The sequence below is a fragment of the Lynx rufus genome, unplaced genomic scaffold (assembly GCF_022079265.1).
Source record: "Lynx rufus isolate CCGP_SWC_20201006 ecotype Redwood Valley unplaced genomic scaffold, mLynRuf1.p SCAF_25, whole genome shotgun sequence".
Lineage (NCBI taxonomy): Eukaryota > Metazoa > Chordata > Mammalia > Carnivora > Felidae > Lynx > Lynx rufus.
This window is the reverse complement of record NW_025814840.1, coordinates 8,972,658-8,992,798: the sequence shown is the minus strand read 5'-3', so window position 1 is coordinate 8,992,798 and position 20,141 is coordinate 8,972,658. Positions and strand designations below refer to the sequence as shown.

At 39.1% G+C, this 20,141-nt stretch overlaps 2 protein-coding genes across 6 annotated transcripts in view; both read right to left on the bottom strand.

Annotated features, from left to right (window-relative positions):
• LOC124518720 (zinc finger protein 33B-like) overlaps positions 1 to 18,090 on the bottom strand; it is an 86,042-nt gene extending 67,952 nt beyond the window's left edge. The window contains exon 1 of one of the 2 annotated variants that reach the window (XM_047088772.1): positions 18,006 to 18,090. The gene's annotated coding sequence lies outside the window, so the exon portion shown is untranslated. The remainder of the gene's footprint in view (positions 1 to 18,005) is intronic. The other variant, XM_047088771.1, reaches the window with a different exon arrangement.
• LOC124518717 (zinc finger protein 33B-like) overlaps positions 1 to 20,141 on the bottom strand; it is a 54,011-nt gene that overhangs the window by 12,411 nt on the left and 21,459 nt on the right. For all 4 annotated transcript variants that reach the window (XM_047088761.1, XM_047088760.1, XM_047088758.1 and 1 more), the window contains 2 exons: positions 18,379 to 18,523; positions 18,006 to 18,101 (listed from right to left, as the gene is read on the bottom strand). In XM_047088761.1, the coding sequence (XP_046944717.1) occupies positions 18,006 to 18,101; positions 18,379 to 18,412 (130 nt within the window). In that variant the 5' untranslated portion in view covers positions 18,413 to 18,523. The remainder of the gene's footprint in view (positions 1 to 18,005; positions 18,102 to 18,378; positions 18,524 to 20,141) is intronic.

Sequence of the window (20,141 nt, the reverse complement as noted above, 5' to 3'; positions counted from 1 at the left end):
GGCACCTGGCAAACTCAGCTGGTGGCGTGTGCAGCTCTGGAACACAAGAGACATTACACCAGAAGGAACAAGGCAAAGAGACAAAGAAGAGGCATCCCAGGCTATTGCATTTGTTCTGATCCACCAGAACCATTCACACAAATACACTTATAGTAGATGAAGATATTCTAATGATTTCCTCCAACTGTGTTTTCCAGGAGATGATCTCAAAAATGGTGGCATGAAGGGCAGTACCAAAGAGTCGCCTCACACACTACTCTCTGAAAGGAGTCACATTTAACTGGACCAAACTATACAATGTGTGACTCAGGACAACGGTGGAAACATTGAGCGAAGAGCCAACAATGAGTAGAGGCTAAGGGCAGAATATGACACCATCAGAGGCAGGGAGGTTAACACAGAGATCAGTGAAAGAGACTGTTAATCAGCGTTCTCCAGAGAAACAGAGCCAGGTACTATATGTACGTGTGAGAGCGACACAGACAAAGGAAGAGGTTTATTAAAGGACCCGGCTTTTGCACTTACGGAGGCCAAGAAGTCCCACAGTCTGCTGTCTGAAAGCTGGAGAACCAGGAAAGCCAACTGTATTTCAAAAGGCCTGAGAACTAGGGGAGGTGACTAGAGGGTTGGTGGTGTAAGTCCCAGAGCCTGAAGGCCCCACAACCAGGAGCACTGATTCTGTCCAGAGAGGATGGACGTCCCGGCGCAAAAAGAGAAAGAGAATTTGTCCTTCTTTGCCTTTTGTTCCATTCCATCCTCAACGATTAGAGGATATCTGACCATAATGGTGAGGGTGGATCTCTTTACTCAGTCTACTGAGTCAAATGCTGCTTCCAGAAACACCCCCCAAGACACACTTTTACCAGTCTGGCCATCCCTGAGGCCACTCGGGTTGACACCCAGAATTAATCATCATAGACACACTCAAAGAGCACCCTCTCAACACCACTGCCATTCTACGAACCATGTGCACTGCCCAAGGCAGAGCCCTCTGACAAGAGACATCAGCCAACAGTACACTGCAAGAGGAAAAGACTTCAGTCAAATAATACAGTCAAGTCACTTAACAAATACATAAGCAAGCAAAAATAACAAGAAGCCCTATCAGACTCGGTACAAAATATCTAAAATATGCTTTCGTCCAAAATTACAGGTTCACAAGACAAACGGAAAAATTTCACATACGTGGGAGAAACAATAGGCAACAAACTGTCCTTGAGAGGGTCTGGATACTGGATTTAGCCGACCTCCAAGCAGCTATTATAAACATGTTCAACAGGGAACCACACTGGGGCGCCTGGGTGGCTTAGTCGGTTGAGTGTCCAACTTTGGCTCAGGTCATGATCTCACCGCTCGTGAGTTCGAGCCCCGCATGGGGCTCTGTGCTGACTTAGAGCCAGGAACCTATTTCGCATTCTGTCTCTCCCTCTCTGCTCCTCCCCTGCTCATGTTCTGTCTCTCTCTTTCTCTCTCTCTCAAAAATAAACTAAAAACAAAGGGAACCACATTTACGGGATAAAGGAAGGTAGTGTTGATACCCTGTAACACAGAAAATATAAAAAAAAGGAAAAGAATTAAGTAAAAATTCTAAATTTGACAATTTACAGTAACTACACTGTAAATTCCTTAGATGGGCTCAACAGCTGACTGAATGTTATAGAGGAAAGAATTAGTAAACTTATAATACAATCTAAACACTAGAAAGAAATAAGAATGAAGAAAACTGATCAAAGCCTCAAATATATGAAAGATACCATTATCTGCACCAACATACTCATAATGGGAATATCAAAAGAAGAGAAGAAAGGGTAAGGGGCAGAAAAATTGTTCAACAAAGTTATGGTGAAATCTTGCAAATTTAGAGAAAAAGAATATTCAAACACAAAATGATAGACGAACACCATGTGGGATAAACAGATCCACGTCAAGAAGCATCACAGTGAAAATATTAAAAAGCAAAGAGGAAAAAAAATTTTAAGTCTCAAGAGAACTACAACTCATGACATACAAGGGAACTCCAGTAAGATGACCACCGGACTTCTCATCAGAAACACAGAATCCAGGAGTTGGGATGACAGAGTGTGTTGGGGGAATAAAACAGACAAAAACAAAACAAAACAAAAAACCCCAAAACAGTCAACCAAAATAACAGCACTGCTTTCAAAACTGAAGGCGATAGGGGCGCCTGGGTGGCGCAGTCGGTTAAGTGTCCGACTTCAGCCAGGTCACGATCTCACGGTCCGTGAGTTCGAGCCCCGCGTCAGGCTCTGTGCTGATGGCTCGGAGCCTGGAGCCTGTTTCCGATTCTGTGTCTCCCTCTCTCTCTGCCCCTCCCCCGTTCATGCTCTGTCTCTCTCTGTCCCAAAAATAAAAAAACGTTGAAAAAAAAATTTTTTTTTAAAAAAACTGAAGGCGATATAAATTAACCCATAAATTCCCAGTCATGACTTCAAATCCACAAAGATTGTAGGTAAAAGTAACTATTTAAAAGACAGGATAAAGAAGTATTTCTTCTAACCATTTGGCCAAGGCCATGCAACAATCTTTATGTATATAACTATACTGTTGGGTCTGTGACCGTAAAAATAAATGTATTTGACAATAAGGCAAAATGAGGCAGAAAAACAAAGGTAAACTGGGGTGAGAAAATGACCATGGATGGTAACCAGAATCCACAGTAGCAAATGAAGCAGAAATGGTGAATAAGAAAGTTAATATAATGAACTCCACAGAGAGATATTTGCTATCCTTTCTTCTCTCAGTTTCTTTTTAAGACATCCAATTATATAAAGTAGTAATTCAAAAATGTATTGCTGGAATTTAAACATATACAGATCTACTATGTACAAAAGGAACCTCACGAAAATAGAGTAGAAGAAGTAGAATTACATATGAATGACCTTTCTATAATTCACTGTAGATGAGGGAGTATAAACTGAAGTATGGTGATAGGGTGAATTTCTTAGGTAAATTTTAATAACAATCATCATGAAAATAATTGAGTGAAATGGTCACCGTAGAATTAAAATATTATGCTAAACCATATTCACTTAATGAAAATGAAGGCAGTAATATAAAAGAACTACAGGTTCATAAGGCTGTTTAGGGCAGATAAATGTCAAAACGTAATATGGCAGGAGTAAATCCAGCCGTATCAATAACAGAAAACTGGGAATGGATTTAGAAATCCAATCAAAAAGCATAGGGGCACCTGGGTGGCTTGGTGGTTGGGCGTCCGACTCTGGCTCTGGTCATCATCTCACGGTTTGTGAGTTCGAGCCCCGCGTCGGGCTCTGTGCTCATAGCTCAGAGCCTGGAGCCTGCTTCGGATTCTGTGTGTGTGTGTGTGTGTGTGTGTGTGTGTGCGTGTGTCTCTGTCTCTCTCTCTCTACCCCCTCCCACTTTTGCTGTGTCTCTATCAAAAATAAATAAATGTAAAAAACCATTTTTTTTTAAAAAGCAGTAATTGTCAGCTTGTAGAAAATATGTAAATTCAAACACATGGTATCTACAAGACACACTGTATTCAAAGGCACAAATAGGTAGAAAATTTTAAAAGCAGAGAAAGATCAATCAAGTATATAGCATCAGTAAGCAGGTTGGACAGGCTATACTAGTATCAGACAAAATCCACTTTAACACAAAATACATAATTAGGGATGAAGTGGGACATTACATAATGAAAATGGTCCATCAGTAAAGGAGACAAAAATCTAAGCAATTATACGCTACTAACGATGAGTCTCAAGAAATACTGAGAGAATTCGAAGCAAAAATACACACGTCAACAATTACAGATTTTAATATCCCCCATTAAACAAGGATAAAACAAGGGATAGAATACAAATAAGAGAAAAAAAAAAGATAAAAAAACACTATGAAGTAACCAGACTAACAAATATATATAAGACAATCCATTCAAAAAGAGCAGATTACACATTCTTCAAAAGTACACACAAAAGGTTCCCAAAAATACATTTTAAAAGGTTCTCACACCAAAATGGAAGGAAATTATAAATCAATCATATAAAGGAATTTTGAAAACTCACAATTGGAGATTAAATAACATATCTCTGAATAAAATAGAGGGAAACAATATTCAGGAAACTGAAAACACTTGAGTAAAAACAAAGACAAAATATACCAAATCTTATGAGACGAACAGAAAACAGTACTTAGAAGACAATTTATCCTGCAATTATCATATTAAAAGAGAACAATCCCAAATGAATAACCTGCTGTGTATACCTGAGAACAACGGGAGAAAAAAAGCAATACAAACCAAAGCAAGGAAGGATGTGAAATGAGAAGAATAAAAATTAATAAACCAGCAAAGAAAGGCAATAGATGACTCTTTTAAAATATCAATAAGCCTGGGGGCGCCTGGGTGGCGCAGTCGGTTAAGCGTCCGACTTCAGCCAGGTCACGATCTCGCGGTCCGTGAGTTCGAGCCCCGCGTCGGGCTCTGGGCTGATGGCTCAGAGACTGGAGCCTGTTTCCGATTCTGTGTCTCCCTCTCTCTCTGCCCCTCCCCCGTTCATGCTCTGTCTCTCTCTGTCCCAAAAATAAATAAACGTTGAAAAAAAAAATTTTAAAAATAAAAATTAAAAAAAATATATCAATAAGCCTGACTAAACTGTATTAAGGCTGACATGGAAATAAGAGACATAAGAGTCAAACTACTGAAGTTATGGGGCGCCTGGGTGGGTGGCTTAATCAGTTGAGCACTCAACTCTTGATTTCGGCTCAGATCATGATCTCATGATTCGTGGGACTGAGCCCTGCGCCGGGCTCTGTGCTGGCAGCGTGGAGCCTGCTCGGGATTCTCTGTCCACTTTTCGCTTTGCCCCTCACCTGCTCACTCTCATGTGCACTGTCTCAAAAACAAACAAATAAATGTTTCTAAAAAAAATAAATTACTGAAGTTGTGGAATAAAGACGGTACACATGCTAGGGATAGAATGTACTCACATTACAAACCTGGAATGTTTTCTACACTACAAAAACAAAATTATAAGTGAATGTTCTGAACTAATTTGACAACTTGGCTGAAATACAAAAATTCCTAGAATCGGAAAAAATATAACAACTCAAGAAGAAATAAGCTATCTGAAAAAAAGCGTAAGAAGTAAACACACTGCAGTCATTTTAAAACTGCCCATAAAGGAAGCCCAGGTCCAGATGGTTTCACTGGTGAATTTTTAAACTCGTTTAAGTAATAATTAATATTGATTATTCAAACACTCCTGCAAACAATAGAAAAGAACACTTCCCCCCTAATTATATGAGCCTTATATTACATCGGCACTAAACTCAGACATGATGAGAGAAGACAACTACAGTTCAATGTCTAAAACAACTAAGAGCAACATCTTTGGAATACAGACCCACAGATACTCTGCACAATACTAGCAAATGTTATCGAATAACACATTACGAGGATTACACACAAAGACCCCGTGAGATTTATCCTACTAACGCAAGGCTGGTTTATCATCCGACAATGGCAAGTGAGCACCAACAGTGCACTCTCCCTCTGATTCACTCGAGCTGGAGGGTATCTTCTCTCCGCGTTCTCCCTCTGCCTCACTCCAGCTCGCCAGTGTCTTCGGGAAAGCAGTGTGTATACTCCTCCACCATACTTGGGCGCCTACTGCCTAGTGAACACTTTTAGAGTCCCCAGCTCTGGTGGCCAGCATCACTTCTGCTTCCGGTCTCACAGGACTGTACATATTTGTATACTTTCAGAGATACCGTCTGAAGATCTTCCTTCCAATCAGCCTGAATCTAGATGCTGAGTGAGATCCTCCCCTTGGGACAGTGACAGGTCTTGGAACACCCTCAACTACTGAAAGCCACTAAAAATAAAAGAGGCTGGTTAAACAACCATGAAAATTTGACAGGCAACCAAGAGCTAAGTCAGGGTCGAATGATAAGGTTCATCACCTACACCAGGCCATTCTTCCAATACTAGGAGAGGTGGCTGTTTTATCTAATGAACACAAACCAACACAGAGAATCAAGAAAAATACACAAAGAAATGTGTGTTCAAAATGAAAGAACAAGAAAAAACCTAAGAATAAGTCCTTAATGGAATGGAGACAAGTGATTTACCTAATAGGAGTTCAAAATAATAGTCATAAAGATGCTCATCGAACTCAGGAGAAAACAGATGAACACGGTGAGAACCTCAACATGAAGAAAGTACCAGAAAGTACCAAACAGAAAATACAGTAAGATAACTGAAAAATACTAGAGGAATTCAATAGCAGAACAATGAGGCAGAATGAATCAGTAATCTGCAGACAGTGGAACTCACCCAATGAGAGCAGGGGGAAAAGTGAACACAGCTTAAGAAACATATGAGACAATATACAGCAGACCAACATTTGCATTATACAAATCACAAAAGGGGATGAAAAAGAAAGGGGCAGAAAATTCACTGAGAGAAATAATAGCCAAAAACTTCCCCAAATTGGGCGGAAAAAAAAATCCATATCCAGGAAGCCCAGAAATTTCCGTGTAAGATGAATTCAAAAAACCCACACTGAAACACATTATGAGATGCAGTGCCAAAAACTAAAGACACAGAGAGAATGTTAAAAGTAGCAAAAAATCCACAACTGGTTCCAGAAAAGGGAACTCTCGTAAGATTATCAGATCCTTCAGCAGAAACCTTTCCAGTCAGAAGGCAGTGGCATGGTATATTCAAAGAATGGGAAAAGAAAAATCTTTACTGGACAACAATACACAGCAAAGCTCTCATTTAGAATCAAAGGACAAATGAGTTTCCCAAACAAAAGCCAGAATTCACCAACACCGGAAAAGCCTCACAAGAAATGTTAAAGGGATTTCTTTAAGTTGAAACAAAAGAATACAAATTAGTAACACGAAAACATATTAAAGTATAAATCTCACTGGTAAAAACAAATATATAGTGAAATTCAGAATATCCTAATGTTGTGAAGATAGTGCGTTAATCACCTACAAAAGCAGTATGAAACATAAAAGACCAAAGTATAAAAAATAACCATAATTACTTATAATCATTACTTAAGACATACAGAAGATTAAAAGATACAAGAATTGACATCAAAACCATAAAATAGGGAGGGGAAAATACAAAGACAGAGCACTAGAATATGTTCAATCCTCAGTTGTTGTCATTTTAAAATTGACATTGTCCTGAAATACCCCATTAGACCAGATGGACTTTGCAGAGATATACAAACATTTCATCCACAAAGAAAACTTCTCAAGTACACATGAACAATTTTCAAGGATTGACCATATATTAAGACAAAAAAACAAATCCTAGCAAATTTAAGAAGACCCAAACCCAATCAAGCTTCTTTCCTGCATGAAGCTAGAAATCAATTACCAGTAAGAAAACTGGAAAATTCACAGATATGTGGAGACTACACAACACTCTCCTGAACAACCAATGAGTCAACAGAGAAACCAAGGGATACCTTGAGGCAAATAAAAATGGAAATACAACATATCAAAACTTAAAGGATACAGGAAAGGCAGTACTCAGACGGAAATTCATAGTGATAAACACTTACAATAAGAATCCAGAAACTTCTCAAACAAACAAACAAAAAACCTAACCTTACATCTCAAGGAACTAGAAAAAAAACAAGGACATGAAACCCAAGTTAGCAGAAGGAAGGAAAATAATCATGATCAGGGCAGAAATAAATGAAATATGATCTGAAAAGATCAATAAAATTAAGAGCTGGTTCCTTGAAAAGACACACAAAATAAACTGAATTTTTACTAGACTAACCAAGACAAAGAGGACTCAAATAAATTAAATCAGAAAAGATAAAATACTATAACTCGTTCCACAGAAACACAAAGGATTTTAAGAGACTACTATGAACAATTATGTCATAACAAATTTGACACTCTAGATGAGATGCATGAATCTGTAGAAAAATGGTCTACCAAGAGTGAATCATGATGAAATAAAACATGAAATCTGAACAGACCAATTAATACTAAGGAAACTGAATCAGGAAAAAAAAGCCTCTCTAAAAATAAAGCCCCCCCACACCCACCAAATAAAGCCCAGGACCAAACACCTTCACTGGTGAATTCCACAAATCACCTAAAATAGTACCATTCTCAAACTCCACCAAAAAATAGAAGAGGAGGGACATTTCCTAACTCATTTTACAAGGCCAGCATTACCATCATACCAAAACCGGACAATGATGCTACAAGAACAGAACATGACAGAATATCCCTGATGAACACAGATGCTAGAAAATATTAGCAAACTTAACGCAACAATACATTAAAAGGAAGATATACCGTAACCAAGTGTGATTTATTACAGGCACGCATGGATGGTCAAACATCCACAAATCCATCAACATGACACACATTACCAAAATAAAGGAAAAAAAATCATAAGGTTATCCTTCAACAAAGTGGGGTTAAAGGGAACGCACCTCAACAGAATAATGGCCATATATAAAGAAACAAAAGCTAACAGCACACTCAATGGTGAAAAACTAAAAGCTTCTTCTCTAACATAAAGAACAAGACAAGGATGTCCATTCTTCCTACTTTTATTCAACACAGTAATGGAATTAAGTCCTAGCTGCAGAAATCAGAGAACGCAAATAAATAAATAAATGGTATCCAGGTTGCTAAAGAAGTGAAACTATCACTATGTGAAGTCATATAATATATACAAAACCGTAAAGACTCCACCAAAAAACTGTTGGCACGGATATATGAATTAGGTTAAGATTGCAGAATAAAAAGAAAAAACAAGATATAAAAATCTGCTGCATTTCTATACACTAATAACAAAATAATAATGATAATAAATAATTAAGAAAATATTTACCTTTCCAATTGCACCAAAAATTATAAAATACCTAGGAATAAACTTAACCAAGAAGGAAGAAGATCTGTAATCTAAAAACTAGAAAACACCAATAAAAGAAATGGAAGACAACATGAACAGCTGGAAAGATATACTATACTCTTAGATTGGAAGATTAGCATTAAAATGTCCTTACTGGGCTACCTGGGTGGCTCAGTCCGTTAAGCAACTGACTTCAATTCAGGTCATGATCCTATGGTTCATGAGTTCGAGCCCTGCAGTGGGCTCTTTGCTGACAGCTCAGATCCTGGAGCCTGCTTCGGATTCTGTGTCTCCCTGTCTCTCTGCCTCTCCCCGACTCATGCTGTCTCTCCATCTCTCAGAAACGAACATTAAAAAAAAAGTTTTTTTAAATGTCCTTACTACTCAAAGCAATCTACATAATCAATGCAATCCCTATGAAAATATCAATAGCAATTTTCACACTAGCAGAAATAATACTAAAATTTGTAGGTAGAACCAAAGAGGTTGTTTTTTTTTTTTTTAATATTTGTTTATTTTGAGAGAAAAAAGACACACGCATGTGAGCAGGAAAGGGGCAGACAGAGAATCCCAAGCGGGCTCTGCACTGTCAGTGCAGATGCCAACACAGGCCTCGATCTCATGAATCATGAGATCATGACGTGAGCTGAAATCAATAGTTGGACACTAAACAACAGAGCCAGCCAGGAGCCCACACAAAAAATCCTGAATAGCCAAAGCAATCTTGAGAAGAAACAAGAAAGCAGAAGGTAGCATGCTTGCTGATTTCAAACTATACCACAAAGCTACTATAATCAAAACCGTATGCTATTGGCATAAATCCAGACACACAGATCCATGCAACAGAACACGGAGTCCAGCAATAAACCCACGTCTAAATCAACTAATCTACGACAAAGGAGCCAAGAATATACAATAGGGAAAGGACAGTCACCACTTCAATAAATGGTGTTAGGAAATACGGACAGCCACATGCAAAAGAGTGAAATTAAACCACTATCTTGCACCATACACAAACTCTAACTCAAAATGGATTGAAGACTGGAACACAAAACCTGAAACTATGAAAGTCCTCGAAGAAAACAGGCAGTAGGCTACACATCAATCTCGGCAATAAGTTTTTGTATTTGACCCTAAATACAAAGGCAACAAAAGCAAAAATGAGCACGTGGGACTGCATCAAACTAAAAAGCAAAGGAGACCATCAATCAAATCAAAGACAATCCACTGAATGGGAGAAACTACTTGCAACCATTTATCTGGTAAGGGGTTAATGTCCAAAACAGAACTAATATTACTCAATAAGAAAAATCAAATTTGACTTAAAATGGGCACAGGATATGAATAGACATTTTTCCAAAGAAGACATACAGACGACCAACAGGTACTTGAAAAAGGAATACTACATCATCAGGGAAGTACAAACCAAAACCACAATGAGATATCACTTCACGCTATTAGAATGACTATTATCAAAAAGAAAAGACATAACCACTGTTTACAAGGATGTGAAGAAAAGGAAACCCTTGGGTACTGTTCGTGGGAAGGTAAATTGTGAAGCCACCATAGAACACAACATGGTAGTTAGTTCCTCAAAACATTAAAAATACAACTATCATATGATCCAGCAATTCCACTTCTGGGTACTTATCTGAAAAAAATGAAAACACTAACGTGAAAAGACATACACACATTTCTTCACTGTGCTACTATACAAATAAATGAAGAATGTATAAATAGTCATACATTAAGTTATATACGTTATGTATACTAAAGTACATATATTTTACATATGTATATATTTTGTATACATATCTTATAAACATGATATACATGTGGAATACTATTCAGTGATAATAAATAATGAAATCTTGCCATTTGGGGACACCATGGATAGATCCTGACGGCATTATGTAAAGTCACAGAAGTCAGACGAAGAATAATACCGAATGATCTCACTTAAATGGAATTTGAAAAATAAAAACACAAATACAGTGATTTTATAGATCCAGGGAACATACTTGTGGTTGTCAGAGGTGTGGGTTTGGGGGTATGTGAAATGGGTGTGTGTGTGTGTGTGTGTGTGTGTGTGTGTGTGTGTGTGTGTGCGCGTGTATATCAAAATGATGTATCGTCAAAATGACACCCCCACACATACACACCCTCTTCAACAACTGATGCTGAGGCAATTGGATAGCTACATGCAAAACAATTAAACTCGTTCCTCATACCATACACAAAAATGGGTAACAGACCTAAATGTAACAACTATTTACTTAAGGAAAATATAAGAATGAATGTTTTTGTCCTTGGGATAGACACAACCCTTTTAGATACAACACCAAAACCAATAGTGACAAAAGATAGAACAGATAACCTGTATTTCATGAAACAAAAAACTCTTTTGCTGCAGAGCGCACAGCCAAGATAGTAAAATGACAACGCCAAAACGGGAGAAAATATTTGTAAACAATATACCTAATTAGGGACTGATATACAGAATATGGAAAGAATGCTTACAACTCACCAATAAAAAGACAACTACAACTAAAATATTAATAAGGCAAATGCCTGTTGAATATTAAGCTTGTATCCAGCAACCTTCCTATAAATGACTTCTATGTTGTAGGAGTGTGCCGCATTAGGATTCTTAGACAATCGAATCTCTGCAAAAAGAAGAGTTTTATTTCTTCCCTTGTCACCTTTCATATCCCTGTTTTGTTGCATTACCTAGGATTTCTACTAAGATGTCTAAATAAGAGTGGTGAAACCGGATGGCCCTGACTTGCTCCTGATCTTAGAGAGAAAGCACCCAGTTTCTCTTTATTATATGTGATGTTAACAGATTTTTTGGTAGATGTTTTTCATCAACTTGAGGAAATTCTCTATTCCTAGTTTGCTGAATTTTAATCATACATGGATTCTGTTAAATGCTTCTTCTGCATCAAAGGATCCTATCAAAGGATCATACAGTTTTTCTTTCTGCAGCTTACTGACGGGATGGATTATGTTAATTGATTTTTGAATGTTGAATGAGCTTGCAGGTTTGGAATAAATCCTAATTCGTCATGGTATATAATTCTTTTCCTACACTGTTGGACTTTATTTGGAGTTCTGCATCTATATTCCTAAGAATTATTTGTAGTTTTTCTTCCAAGAGCGACCATCTGCTTTTGCGATTAAGGAAACAATTCTTTGGCCTTAAAGAAAGAGTGGAAAAGTTCCCTCTAACTACAAATCATCCCTAGGAATTTACAAAAAGGCCACTCGAGGTAATAAATAAATTCAGAAAAGCTGTAAGCCACAATATAACCACCCCCAAATCAGGTGAGGCTTCTATGCAACTGCAATCAACAATCTGAAAGGAAATTAATAAAGCAATTTTATGTACAACAGCATCTTTGTCAGCCTATGGTAGATTACGCTGATTGGTTCTGGAATGTTGAGCCACTTTTGCATACTGGGAATATATCCCACTCGGTCACAGTGTAGGATTCTTTTTATATATGGCTAGTTTCTATTTGCTAATACTTTGTTAAGGAATTGTGCTAGTAAATTTATGGGACATATCGATCTATAGATTGTTTCCTGGGCTATCGTTACATGGTTTTGGTATCGGGATAAGAAAAAACTCCATTAGAACTGTTTCCTTCTAGGAAAACAAAAAAAAAAAAAAAAAAACAAAAAAAAAGGAGGTTAGAGTGGGAGAGAGCCAAAGCAGAAAAGACTCTTAAAAACTGAGAACAAACTGTGGGTTGATGGGGGGTGGGAGGGAGGGGGAGGGTGGGTGATGGGTAGTGAAGAGGGCATCTTTTGGGATGAGCACTGAGTGTTGTATGGAAGGCAATCTGACAATAAACTTCATATATTGAAAAAAAAAGAACTTTTTCCTTCTATTTTTCTACAAGAGATTGTGTAAAATCAGTGTTAATTCCTCCTTAAATGGTTACATGTTTGACAGATGGTAAAAACATCTGTAGATTTTTTTAATCTATTTCTTTACATTAAATTTCTTTAATTCAAATTATCTACGTCACCTTTATGACAATCTATGGACCATTCAAATTGTCCATGTCATCTTGAGTTTGGTAGTTTAGGATTTCTAAAGAATTGATCCATCTCTTCTTGACTGTCAAATGAAAAGCATAACATTTAAAGTATCATCCTGTTAATGAATGCAGAAGTGATAGCCCCACTCATTGGTGGTTTGGGGTGTGTGTGCGTGTGTGTGAAGACTGCTAGGTTTATCAATTTTATTTTTTTTCTAAGCACTGGCTTTGTATCATTAGGTTTCTCTGTTTTCCTATTATAAACTTCATTGATTTCTGCTTTTTTCATTTTCTTTCTCCTACTTGCTGTGGATTTACTTTGTTCTTTTCCACTTTCTTCAGGTAGAAAGTTCATTACGGATTCGAGACCTTTCATCTTATCCAATGTTAGCATTTATTACTATAAACTTCCATAACAGCACTTTAAGCTGCTTCACACACAAATTGGTATACTTTTTCATTTAGTTCTAAGTATTTTTAAAATCTCCTTTGAGACTTCTTTGATTCATGCTTTACTTACATGGGTCTTGTTTAATTCGTAAGGTTTGTTGACTCCCTGTTACTGATTCAGTTTTTCTTTTTTGTTTTTTGTTTTGTGGGGTTTTTTTTTGGGGGGGAGGGGGGTAATGTTTTTATTTATTTTTGAGAGAGAGACAAAACACAAGTCGGGGAGGGGCAGAGAGAGAGGGAAACACAGAATCTGAAGCAAGATCTAGGCTCTGAGCTGTAAGCACAGAGCCCAGCATGGGGCTTGAACTCACAATCCGTGAGATCATGACCTGAGCCGAAGTCAGACCCCAACCAACTCAGCCACACAGGTGCCCCCACAGTTTGATTTCTTTATGTACGGACAACATAGCATGATTTCAGTTCTGCAAAATTTCCTAAGCTTTCTTCATGGCCCAGTATATGTTTTACCTTACTGAATGCTCCACGAGCACTGGAGGAGAACACATATCCTGCTCTTTTAGGTAGTATTCCTAACCAACTGAGCCACTCAGGTACCCCAGTCTTTTAGGTAGTATTCTACATTTTCGTTCAATCCTGTTCAGGGATGTGCTCTGCAGCTCTTCCACATCTGCTATTAATTCATATCTGTGGTCTACAAGTTCTACCAATTACTAAGAGTAAGGTGCTGAATTCCCCAAATATAACTGAAGATTTGTTTATTTATCCGTTCAGTTCAGTCAGTTTTGATTTGTGTCCTAGGAGGTTCTGTTGTTTGCTGCGGTCACATTTTGGATCACTGCCTGTTTTTCTCTAATAATTTTCTTTGCTGTCGAGACTACTTTATCTGATATTCATGGAGTCAATCTTGCTTTTGTTTTCATTAATATTTGCATAGTACACCTTTTCATAAAATTTTGTTGTTGATTTTTGAGAGAGAGAGAAACAGAGCATGAGCAGGGTAGGGGAAGAGAGAGAGGGAGACACAGTATCTGAAGCAGGTTCCAGGCTCTCAACTGTCACCACAGAGCCTGACGTGGGGATCAAACTCACGAACTGTGAGATCATGACCTGAGCCAACTCAGATGCTTAACCCAGCCACCCAGGCGCCCCCATCTTTTTCTATTCCCTATCAACCTCACTATGTTCTCTCTGAAGTGAATTTTTTGTAGATAACATATTGCTGCATCATGTTTTCTGTTTCATGCAGTCTACCAATTTATACGCCTATTGGTGTATTTAGTTCATTTACATTGATGGTGAACACTGCTAATGTCAAGGTTTCAGTCTGCCATTTTATTTTTCGGTTGTTTTCTCAGTTTCTCATTCATCTCTTCCTAACTAATTTCTTACTGGTTGCCTGAACATTATTTTAAACATTCCATTTTCATTAATTTAGAGTATTTCGTTTTTTTCTGTTTATGCTTTTTCTGAATGTACCACTTCATATAACTTTTTAGTGGTTGTTCTAGGTATTTGAGTCCATTTCTAGGTAAAAGGCACATATATAATTTATCACAGTCTTCTAGGATCAACATCTTATCACTTCAAGAGAAATGTAACACTTTAATTCCATTTAAAGCCCTTTATTCTATCTTTTAAATGTAATTATATCATTTTCTCCACACATAGAGCATCAAATCATAAGATATTTCTAAATTTTGCCTGAATCAAATATGATTATAGAAACTCATGAGAAGGAAACTCTATTACTTTTACCCTTATTTTTGCCACTTCCATTTTCTTTCTTTTCTAAAGTTCCAGCTTTCTAGTGTTATTTCCTTTCGATTCAGAGAACTTCCTCTAGCCATTTTTAAAAGTTTTATTTGCTAACAACACTTTCTCTTAGTTTTCCTTTTTATGGTATCTTCAGCTCTCCTTTCATGAATATATGTTCACAAGATAACAGTTTTGTCTAAAAGTTCTTTTCCTTCAGTACTCAAAAAAAAGGCATCGTTTCCCTCTAGCTTCCATGCTTTTGGCTGAAACATCCACTATCATTTCCAAAGAAAAGGAGATGTTTCTTTCCGGCTACTTTGAAACATTCTCTTGTTTTTAGAAATGTAATCATGACATGCCATTGGCGTGGATCCCTTTGCATTTATCTTACTTGGAGTTCACGCAGATTCTTCAATGAATACTATTAGGTCTTCTGCCGAACTTGGGAAGCTTTCAACCATTATTCTTTAAAATCCTTCAAGTCCCACCCTCTCTTCCCTTTCTGTTACTCTTCTTCCCGACACAGAGAGAATCCACCCTCCTCTCGTTACCTCCATGCCTTCCAATCGGGACTGACCATAATCACCCTTAAGGAAAATGACAAGCGTCCTCTAGCGACATCTGTAGTGCTTATGCTCTTCCCAATATCTTCTCCACGGGCGAGAAAGATCTTATAAACATAAACCACGCATTGCTTGTTAACCAAAATATACTAAAAAGGATAACATTAAAAACTTTAGGGGCGCCTGGGTGGCGCAGTCGGTTAAGCGTCCGACTTCAGCCAGGTCACGATCTCGCGGTCCGTGAGTTCGAGCCCCGCGTCAGGCTCTGGGCTGATGGCTCAGAGCCTGGAGCCTGTTTCCGATTCTGTGTCTCCCTCTCTCTCTGCCCCTTGCCCGTTCATGCTGTCTCTCTCTGTCCCAAAAATAAATAAACGTTGAAAAAAAAAAAAATAAAAAAAAAAAATTACTTTAAAAAAAAAAAAAAACTTTAATAAGACTTATGATATTTACCTTGTGGACCACAACTGCCTGACGTCATTTCCTGTCCCACACTCATCAATCACTCACTCCCCTCTGGCCATTGTGACTTTTTTTTTTTTTTTCCGCTATTTCCCAAAAAACACCAAACACATTCCTGCTAATTGGCTTAGTGGGTGCTATTCCCCTTCCTGAGAAGAGGCAGAAACCACCCAACTCACACAAACATTTCACTCAAATCCTGCTCTAATGGTGGCTGATCTCCTACTTTAGGTCTCCCCTGACTACTCTTCTTAAAGCACCACAATTTAACTCTGCCCTAATTTCCAAGTTCATTTTATACCACTACACAGCGTTAATACGCAGAAGTATCTCTTTCTAGTGCTACTTTTTAAATGTATGAGACATATAACTATATAAATTCAAGGTGCACGTTAGTTTCAGACAATTATAAACTGTATTATGACTGCTACTGTACCAATAATCAGCACCTTTATTATGTTACACAATTCCCATGCCTTATTAGTGATTGGAACGATTCAGTTCTGGTGTCTTGGCAAGTGTGATGATCACAATATGATACCGTCTGCATTCTTGATATGGTATCCGCCATCTCTACGGCTTACTTATCTCTTCCGATCTTGTACCATCCCTCCTTTCCCACTCCCCATCCCCTGGGAACCACCACAGTACCCTCTGTTATCATGAGTTTCCCTTTTCCAGATTCCAGATATAAGTGACACCACACGGTAACTGTCTTTCTCTTAAAGTGGCAAGATGTCATTTCTCATGACTGAATGATACTACTCTCTTTTCTTTCTTTAGCCATTCATGAACTGACGAGCACGCAGGTTGTGTCCAGATCTGGCTATTGTGAATACGGCCGTGATACACATGAATGTGTATATTCTCTTCGATATCCTCTTTTCATTTTCCTCGGGTATGTTCCCAAGTACAACTGCGGGATCCTAGGACAGTTCTATATTTAACTGCTTGAGGAATCTCCACACCCTCTTCCACAGTAGGTGAACCAATTTACATCACCACCACCGACAGTGCACAAGAGTTCCCTCTTCTCCTCATCCTCGCCAACACTTGTTCTCTCTTGTCTTCTTGGTGCTAGCCATTCTAAATGGTGTGATGTGGCTGGATGCGCATGTCCCTCACGTTAGTGATGTTGACCACCTCTGCGTGCATCTCTTGGCCACTAGTGCTACTTGTATAAAGTCACTGGCACATTATTCTTTCACTGCTATGGCATTTATTAATTGTTTTTAATCAAAAAAATTTTTTTAACATTTATTAATTTTTGAGAGAGAGAGACAGAGCACGAGTGGGGGAGAGCCAAGAGAGAGGGAGACACAGAATCTGAAGCAAGCTCCAGGCTCTGAGCTGTCAGCACAGAGCCCGATGCAGGGCTCGACTCATGGACAGCAAGATCATGACCTGAGCTGAAGTCAGACGTTCAACTGACTGAGCCACCCAAGCGCCTCTCACTACTATGGTATTTAGACAACAGCAAGCACTCAAAAATTATTTAGGTCGGAAAATCAGTGTATGAAACAATGCCTGGGAACAGCAGGAATGCAGTGCAACAACGCAGGTAAGGTCGGAGGCTGACACTGCTTTGAAAAACACAGACTCATGCAGGAAAACGATGGCAAAGGGGAGGAAGGCAAAGATTGGTCTGTTGACCAATGTAAGAATGGTGAATATTCAAAATGTGAATCAAACAGGAGAACATTTTCCGTGAGAGCAGAATCTGGAGGTTTGGTTCAATAACCAGTATTCTCAGTCACTCACTGGATTATGACTTCTAAACAGGTACCTTAAAAACACATTCCAAAGTTGCCCAGCCCTGGGTTAATCATGGGAAGGTAATAAATGTCCTGATGTTCATCGGTGCCGTATGTATCAACTCACCTGGGAGGCTCTGGCTTGGGAATTCTTCCTCCGATATCCACGGCTCCTCTCCTTGCTCCAGCCTGAAGATCACCTCTGGTTTGGTAGCACAGGACCCTGTCAACGTGAAATCATTCAGGATTCAGACCAGGTGGCCTAGGCTTCAGGGCCTCTGGAAGAGGAGGAAGCCGCTGCAGCTGCTCAGTGAAGAAGCCATGGAACACTTCACTGGAGAGGTAAACACAACTATCTTCCTGGCGCCCAAAGGCGGTCAATCGGCAACGACTCCTGAATTCCGATCTTAAATATCATTCAACGCGGCACAGAGCCTATACGCCTCATAATTAACACAATCAAAACATGCTACTTGGAATTATATAAAAACAGTCCTTACCCACTGAGACAAGGTGGCTGTAGTTCTCCAGCATCACGTCCCTGTACAGGGACCTCTGACTTGAGTCCAAGCACTGCCACTCCTCCTGGGTGAAGCCCACGGTCACATCCTTAAATGATACTGATCCCTGGAATTTCTGTTCAATCTGAAATGTTCAGAAGTGGGTGACATGGAAAAGCTGTATGGGAACCGATCCTTCTCATGATTACCAAAATAGTCTGCAGAAGGTGTGTTTGGCTTTAGGCTTTGAGGGGAGACGAGAAATCTAACAAACACTATGCCATTGCTTCAGGGTATTATTAATGTAAAAATCACCAAATCCCACAATGTACCCGGAACTGTTCCAATTCTTAGAAATGCTAAGATTAATAAAACTGTTCTTGTATTCAAGGAGCACATATTCTGATAAGAAAACATGCAGTAACAGGTTACAATCGCTAAGGTGAAGTACGCATAATACAGACTAAAACAAACAAGCAGCAAAATTAGCTCTGTGAGGGGCCTCACTGAACAACGGCTGTAGGAGAACAGGAACCCCGTGCTCTCATGAACACAAGGTCATGGTCCCAGGTGCAAGCAAAGGCGGGACTCCTTTAACACATTCGCGAAATGAGAAGAGGGCAAATGGTGGAGGAAAAGATAAGAATCCACCCCGGAACTGTGATGACAGGAAGGGCCATAAAGGAATTCATGGAATGGATCACAGAGTAAATTTAGACGGAGTCTTCAAAATGTGTGAACACTTTCCACCTTAAAGAATATTTTGGAGTACTGGGGCACCCGGGTAACTCAGTAGTTGAGCGTCCGAGTTCGACTCAGGTCACAATCTCGCAATTCGTGAGTTCGAGCCCCGCGCTGGGCTCTGCTGACAGCTCGGAGCCTGGAGCCTGTTTTGGATTCTGTGTCTCCCTTTCTCCCTGCCCCTTCCCTGCTCACGATCTGTCTCTCAAAAATGAATAAACATTAAAAAAAATTAAAAAAAAAAAAGAACACTTTTGAGTACTACCAAACTTGATATTTATGAATTACATGAATATACTATCAACACATTTTGTTACAAATTTTTATTCTCCAGTTTATTTATTTATTTTTTATTTTTTTTTCAACGTTTTTATTTTTATTTTTGGGACAGGGAGAGACAGAGCATGAACGGGGGAGGGGCAGAGAGAGAGGGAGACACAGAATCGGAAACAGGCTCCAGGCTCTGAGCCATCAGCCCAGAGCCTGACGCGGGGCTCGAACTCACGGACTGCGAGATTGTGACCTGGCTGAAGTCGGATGCTTAACCGACTGCGCCACCCAGGCGCCCCTTATTCTCCAGTTTAAAAGGTAAAAGCCGAAGGGTGCCTGGGGGGCTAAGTTTGGCTCAGGTCATGATCTCACTGGTCACGGGTTTGAACCCCACATCGTTTTCTGTATGGACAGCATGAAGCCTGCTTGGGATTCTGTATCTCCCTCTCTCCCTGCTCCTCCCCACCTCATGTTCTGTCTTTGTCTCTCCCTCTCTCTCTCTCTCTCAAAAATAAACATAAAAAAGTTAAAAAAATATATGTAAATAACGTGTTTCTACCTGTTGATGCAGCTACATATCGTGAGTATAAAGGCTGAGGCTCCTTAAGTATCTGAAGTGGGAGAATACACTGAGACATGACAAGTCTATGAAGAAGTGAGGTGGAGCAAGATGATAAAATCAGCAGCACACACAAATCTTCCTGAGTCATTTTCAAAACCAGTAGGCACCTCAGGAACCACTGAGAACACTT